Raw genomic sequence first — 7,368 nt, 5'->3', positions numbered from 1 at the left:
CTCGTCAGAATAACAAAGAATATGCAGTGGACTAAAACCCGATGAAAACATGGCCTGATGCTAAGAAAACATGTCGTACGGCTTTATTTTGAAAGCAGAACCGGATGTACCGCAACTGAGGGCAATGCGCCAAGGTTCAGTCAGGCGACCCTTTTTTATTTTTTTACAAACTTTATTGGAATTGGAACAACATACCCACATTCATCCACGATACGCACTCTAAGCAATTCCTTAGGGATACATATTGTTGAAGTGTTTAGTTTTTTTGGGTGGTAGCCCAAAGCGAATGTTAGATACACAGTTCTTAGTTTATTAATGGATTGATTGTCGAATTTATGTAGGATCTCATTTCTGTTTTGTCTAGGAAATAATTTTTCAGTGAGACACTTCCTTATAAAGGGATTATTGCATGTTTCGTCCAGGACTAATATCCCTTTAATGAATAATGAGGGCAGTTGTGGCTATATAGTTTGGGGAGCCATAACATGTCTCGACATAAACACACATTCTTGAGGAAGCGCTTTATGTAGTTTAATAATATCTGATGTTGTGGGATTGAAGTTATGTCTAGTGCAATAACACAATTGTTCATAATCTAGGAGATTTCTGTCAGAAACCATTAAATCAGTTATGGATTGTAACATTGTAATCCTGCTAGTAATCTGATTATAATCTAAGCAGTTACTTTTTTTTGTATCCTGATTAGATAATCTCGTTACATGTAAACCGTTGCTCCCCAAGCCTGTATACTGTATATGTATATATACAGGCTAAAAACACGACATGACAGGAATAAGGAAAATACACTGACATTATGTGCAAGGTCATAGCAGCTATTTATTAAAGGTTCTTGCCTGTACATACCAAAAACATTTTGTACATTATAGTAATGTATGTATACATTACACGGTCATCAATCAACAAAACCAACATGCTCTCTGCCTGAGGTACGTTCACATCTACGTGCTAGAATGTGGCAATTTCTACAGTAAGTTTCATTATTGAGATATGTCCAACTTGACAGCTGATCACCATCCTTCACACCAGCGACGTCACACCTGCAGAGAAAAAAGAGATACACATGATTTTTAATGAAATTACGTATTTTTATGTCCAACGAGTTTCTGTAGCTTCTACTGAGAAATCATACTACTGTAAAACCGTATGATCAGGTGCCAGGAGAACCAAAGCAGTAAGTGTTTCACATGAAGCGCACATGAAGAATTTCATATTAAAAAAGCAGATGCCTTGGGATGTTTTGAGCAGTGTTTCATGTGGCTCCATCCATCCTTCAGCACACTCACCGTGGGAGAACTTGCACTGTTTGAGAGCCTCGCTGAAGCCCTCGCATAGACTCAGGTCATACTGGCCGGTAGCACAGTCCAGGAACTGTCTGACCTCAAAGTTACAGGGGCCGGGCTGGGCCTGAGTGGGCCGGGGGGGCTCCTAGGATGATACGAGCAAGGAAAAACATTTGAATCCGACATTTCACAGTCAAAGTCCTGAATGGGCTTCATGGTTGAGGTCACACTCAGTCGTCAGCTTCGCTTACAGCAACTTCTCAAGCAACAATCTGGGTACTACTTTCAATGAACAAGAAAAAATACATTTAAAATCAATACGCATACTTGGTGGATCTCCTGTTTGACCCAAGTAGCTGTTCATGCTGTACATACATAAAGAAAAAAGGAAATATTTCAACATGGTGATCCTGGCTACTACTTTTATCGTAATTATCATTTAATTTCGAAGCATCTGATAAAAAAAAAACTAAAAATGAATCTGTTCCAAACTATTCATGCTAACTAATATGCTTTTTGATACTTTTATGATATCCTGCCCAATATATTGTCTCTCCATATAATATGTCAAAATGATCATATTCATAGCATGGTTCAGGGTTCTCTAGGGTTTATCTAAATGAATAAATCCAACTAAAATCGGCCTTGCAATGTAATTTGTTATCATAAGAAATAATGATATTTTCTTTTCTTCTTACGAGATCATTTAATATTTTTTATAAATATACACGTTTGGCCTATGACATTTTATTGTCCTCATTCATTTTACTTTACTTTGTTGTTGCAGTAAATCATTATTTAAGAAAATACATATTTGTATTGTTTATAATATCCAACACCATATGAAAAAGGAGGTTAACACTCCCGCTGCAAAATGGTATGTATTAGTATTGATGCTCTGGTCAGTGGGGCTCTCTGTAGTCAAATCTGTATCAGTGTCTTAACTGACCACTCCTTAAATAAAAAAGCTCAAAGCAGGAACTCCTTTTCTTTGCAATGTTCTAATGATAATCTGCAGGGGCTCTACATTTCAAATCCTTTGGCCAGATGGAGAAAATTCTACTTTTGAACCATTACGGAGGAAAACACACCATGACCAGTCAGACTTTCACCAGACAGAAGCACCTCCAGAAGAACCGATGACCTGATTTGACATGTTGGAGTCAGCTAAAGCCTGTGCCCTGCCACCCTAATCCTACGAGTGATTATACTTCTCTTACCTGGTATGTGGGCTTGGCTGGCTCAGGGCTGCTGCTGCTGCTGCTGCTGCTGCCCCCGCTGAACGCTCCTGTGAGGGCGCTGCCCATTACGTGGCCCACAGCGGAACCCACTGCCACCCCAGCAGCTGTGGTGGCCATCTGGGCCATCAGGCCCGGGCCCTGGGATGGAGCGGGGGCCGGGGCCAGGGCAGCGGGAGGTGCATGAGCTGGAGCATGGGATACAGGATGGCTACAAAGAAAAGCAAAAACATTTGCATTAGACAGGCTCAAATGGACATGACGTATGGTACAAAGCCTGTGTGTCTTTATAAACACGAAACCACTGTAAACCAACATCTTATATTCCAATCAGATGTAGAAGAAATTTAAATTATGATATATAATAATTAGGAATTATACCTTCATAAAATGCCATGCAATAACAACGTCTCAGCTGTAGTCTTTTTTTTAAATCAATAAAATGTTAAAAGTAATCAGACAAGGTACCAAGTGAAGCCTTGCATTGCTGGAACCTGTGTATATTAATAACTGTTACAGGACATTCACCCTCGAGAAGTAGGAAACAGCTAATGCTGATTGCTCAGGTATGAAAATCACCTGCAAGCAAATATATTTTGATGCTAATACTTTTGTCCTTTTACTTGAGTAACATTTTGAATGCAGGACTTTTACTTGTACCAGAGTATTCCTTCACTCTGGTACTTCTACTTTTACTTAAGTACAAGATCTGAGTAGCTCTTCCATCACTGCCATTGATAAAAATAAAAACATGACAACAAGACAAACCACATCTCTATTTGACTTGCCTAAAAGAAGCATTGTGTTTTATATAAAGTAGTGACCTTGTCAAGAACTTCACTCTGACATAACATGGTCTCAGTAACGAATGACGCAACAACAATTAGGATACATATCAAAGCCACCCTGCGTATAATGTAGTTATTAGCCAGACAACTGACAAACTAGGCTGTAATGTCAATGTCATATTTGTTAAAGTCTGAATTCGTACTACCTGCAAACAGGACACATGAGACCATCTGCTATGCCCCCCCCCCCCCCCCTCAGACTGTGGGTTTCTGTATGTGTTACCATAGACTGTATAAAGCCAAGGTGTTACCTGGCTGGAGCTGAGGCGCGGCTGCGGCTTCCTCTCATCTTTGAGACTACAAACAGTCGGATTGTGATAAACTGGATTGAAGAACCGGAGAACTCTGTCGGTGCTTCTATAAAATGCTTCTCTGGTCACTGCATGGATGTCGCTGCCGGTCACTGCGCTGACCTTGTTCTTCTTCTCTCAGTTTTTGGCGGATTGCAAACAACTTTTAAGGTGCATACCGCCACCTACTGTACACGAGTGTGAATCATCATATCATTCCATCTCTTAACTCATCTATGGCCATTTCTCATTTCACTAATTTCCCCTCCTCGACTCCTATCCTCGTGTCTTAGTCCCGCCCACAGGAGATGCGAGTGGAGGAGCGGAGGAGGGGAACCGAGGAAAGAGGAGTGGAAGCAGCAGGCGGTTAGAGAAATGAGAAATCCTCTCCTCTGAGCGGTCATTTTAAAGAGACGTCCATTAATAATGACAGGAGGCACAGCAGCCCTCTGTCTGATGGACAGATGTGTTCATGATCAAAACCTCTCTTAAAGAGCACCTTCGGGGGAGAGCATTGCAAAACTGGCCCCGGTAATGGTACAAATCTCAACCTGTCGTACAATGGACAGCTTCCCCCCCCCCCCCCCCCATCTATGTATATAGGGCCTACTCGCATTTTAGACTCTGTTACTAACTGTATATCTGTAGACTTGGTATGTCTTAAATGTCCGGTTAGGATGTATTAGAACGAAATCTAAAATGAAAATTGTAAATAAGCAATCTGTATGTAAAAAACCACCTGTATGTAAATTGTAAATAAGCCATCTGTATGTCAAATATGTCTTATATGTCTTAAATGATATGATGAATTGGAAATGGGGGACCCTGATGTAAACAAGACGAAAGTCTTTCTCTGGTCTGCATCCTCTCAACAATTGTATGTTTTGAGCTGTACTGTACTGTACCCAATATACAAGCTGTTAATAAACTTTTCAATCAATCAATCAAACATGACTTATATTTACTTGTAATTCATTCACAGTGCGGTATAATGATACAATAACAGGCTACAGAAGCGGACATACACACACATATATACATAGGTATATATATATATATATATAAATATATACAATTTCAGAATCAAACAAGTATGAGAGCACTCACAGCATAATAACGTAACACTATCAGAGACTGGATATATCCCCCCCCCCCCTCTCTGGTCGATACAATGAGGAAATGCAATTACGGGCCAAAAGTTTTATTTACAAGTATTAAAGGCAAGGCAAGGCAAGTTTATTTATATAGCACTTTTCAACACAAGGCAATTCAAAGTGCTTACATTAAAAGTAAGCATAGGACACCAAACCAACTGAGACCTGTCTGTCCGCCGCATCTACGCACACACACACACACACACACACACACACACACACACACACGGCCCTAGACCCCAAGCCTAAGCGAGCTTTGGCTTGGGGGCCCCCCTCACTCTAGCGCGTTCCCACTACACACAACACGGAACCATCTTTTGTCTTAAGATGTAAGCATAAGCACACATATTGTATACATAAGAATGTAAACACCGTGGACCTACCCAGCTAGAAACGTTTGGTTCAACATTTTGAGAATGTTACATTCATTGTTCTAGGAATGTTTTCAGCGAGAAGTTTTCTTTTGGTTTCCAGAATGTTCTTCTGAAAGGAGGATAACGTTCTCTAACATAACATTGTTAGAACATTATGCCCTACTGTTCTTAAAATGTTTTCAGCTGCAAGTTAGATTTGTTTATGTTGCCAGAATGTTATTATTTTAGAGAAGGATAACATGTTTATGTTTAAAACATTATGCAAATGTTCTGTGGTAACAATTTATTAAAATATGTTTACATTATTAGAACATAAAGACATAATATTCCTGTAATTGTTCAACTCAAAATTCCTGGGTAAGTGGACTGACCATTGTGGTCATTAGGATGATTTTGATAGTTTACTTAACTATTGGAATTTGACTATTAACACATGTAAAAGGATGACTCGGAATCAGCTGGTGAAAGTAACATTTGTTTATTAGAAAAGGGGAGCTGGGAGTGGAGGTTGGTTATGGCAGCAGTGGGAAACAGTTGTTCCAGGGTAGTAGAGAGGCCTGGCTGGTCTTGGGAGTGTGGAAGGCCTTGGATTCCTCCTGGGAGAGACATAAAAATGAGGGTGAGGCAAAAGCAGGCAAAGTTGTCAAAGAATATGCTGGCAAAAAGCTAGAGCTGCACGCAACAAACCGTTCACGGCAACAATCCGGCAGGGAATGAGTGCAGGCTGCAGGCTTTCATAGTGTGGGTGATGAGCAGGTTGCAGGTGTGGTTGATTGGAGATTGCTCCCAGCCGTGTCGAGCAGACCAACAGGCAAAGAGGGTGGCTGTGGGCCCTTCTCACTTCTCTTATTTTTCATTTCCTCGCTCCTCGGTCTCGGTCTCACCGGAAGTTGATTTGTCTGCGCCATCTTGAGTAGAGTCCCAATGGCCTTATGTTTGCCGGAGGACCGAGGAGCGAGGAGCGATAATGGAGGAGCTATAACCGAGGAACCACCAGACCATCCTTCGATGAAATCCTCAGACACTCGCCCCGCCCCCTTACTGTGTATCGCTCACTGATTGGACGATGCAGTGCATGCACTGATCTGATGCTTCTTGACATGAGAGCAGTTTCCCAGCGGAGTGAAGAAAACACATGAACCTCACGGGACTCACTCCTCAGTTTATACCGTGTTTTGTTTCAATTAATGTATCATTTAATTACAAATATGTGATATATCTGAACAACAAAGTGGTCAAAAATCATTTTCTTCATTTATTGGAACCATTTTCATGATCACTTTTTTCTTTTTACATTTTCATTTATTGTCATTTCCATTCAGTCAGTCATTAAGTGCTATTAAAATGTTAATGTGCTACATTTCCACACAAACAAACAAAGTGTGCAATCCAATGAATGATAATCTAACTGGGTTTTGATAGATAACATATCTCTTTTTCTTCTCTCAATTATTTTATTTCTATTGTGCACTCTAATCAATATTAATCAAACTATTGTTCGTTTATACATTTTAAGAATGGCGTTTATCTTTTTTGAGGATGAGTTCTTATTTTATTTTATTTATTTGGGTCTACAACAGATGATACAAATGTTTGTGTCAGTAAATGTGTACTAACCGAGGCGGGGGTGTGTGTGGAAATATCGGGGACAGAGCTACTAGGCTTGTTTGAGACAAGCGAGACCTGCGCAGTTGCGATCAACGTCTTGCTAGTGCGTTGCATGATGGTTAGTCAGTAGAGGCTTCTCAATACTCAGAGGGCCCTTCTCACTTCTCTTATTTTTCATTTCCTCGCTCCTCGGTCTCGGTCTCACCGGAAGTTGATTTGTCTGCGCCATCTTGAGTACCGTCCCAATGGCCTTATTTCTGCCGGAGGACCGAGGAGCGATGAGCGAGGAGCGATAATGGAGGAGCTATTATCGAGGAACCACCAGACCATCCTCCGATGAAATCCTCAGATACTCGCCCCGCCCCCTTACTGTGTATCGCTCACTGATTGGATGATGCAGCGCATGCACTGATCTGATGCTTCTTGACATGAGAGCAGTTTCCCAGCGGAGTGAAGAAAATACATGAACCTCACGGGAGTCACTCCTCAGTTTATACCGTGTTTTGTTTCAATTAATGTATCATTTAATTACAAATATGTGATATATCTGAACAA

The 7,368-nt window shown here is 40.8% G+C and overlaps 1 protein-coding gene across 1 annotated transcript; it reads right to left on the bottom strand.

Moving 5' to 3' along the window:
• Positions 1–812: 812 nt before the first annotated feature.
• Positions 813–3,843, bottom strand: chchd10 (coiled-coil-helix-coiled-coil-helix domain containing 10). The gene is made up of 4 exons (XM_034231848.1): positions 3,639–3,843; positions 2,522–2,750; positions 1,305–1,446; positions 813–1,058 (listed from the first exon to the last, which is right to left on the bottom strand). Exons 1-4 carry the CDS (start codon positions 3,674–3,676, stop codon positions 1,039–1,041), a joined length of 429 nt encoding a protein of 142 aa, XP_034087739.1. The 5' UTR covers positions 3,677–3,843; the 3' UTR covers positions 813–1,038.
• Positions 3,844–7,368: the final 3,525 nt, after the last annotated feature.

This window comes from Gymnodraco acuticeps, unplaced genomic scaffold (assembly GCF_902827175.1).
Source record: "Gymnodraco acuticeps unplaced genomic scaffold, fGymAcu1.1, whole genome shotgun sequence".
NCBI lineage: Eukaryota > Metazoa > Chordata > Actinopteri > Perciformes > Bathydraconidae > Gymnodraco > Gymnodraco acuticeps.
This window is presented reverse-complemented; position numbering and strand designations above follow the sequence as displayed.

Bases quoted from the DNA above. Each gene is read 5' to 3' on its own strand.
- chchd10 (XM_034231848.1), bottom strand. From the start codon at position 3,676: ATGAGAGGAAGCCGCAGCCGCGCCTCAGCTCCAGCCAG. The intron at 2,751-3,638 runs GTAACACCTTGG...TTTTCTTTGTAG, and splicing joins CGCGCCTCAGCTCCAGCCAG to CCATCCTGTATCCCATGCTC. The intron at 1,447-2,521 runs GTAAGAGAAGTA...GTATCATCCTAG, and splicing joins CAGCCAAGCCCACATACCAG to GAGCCCCCCCGGCCCACTCA.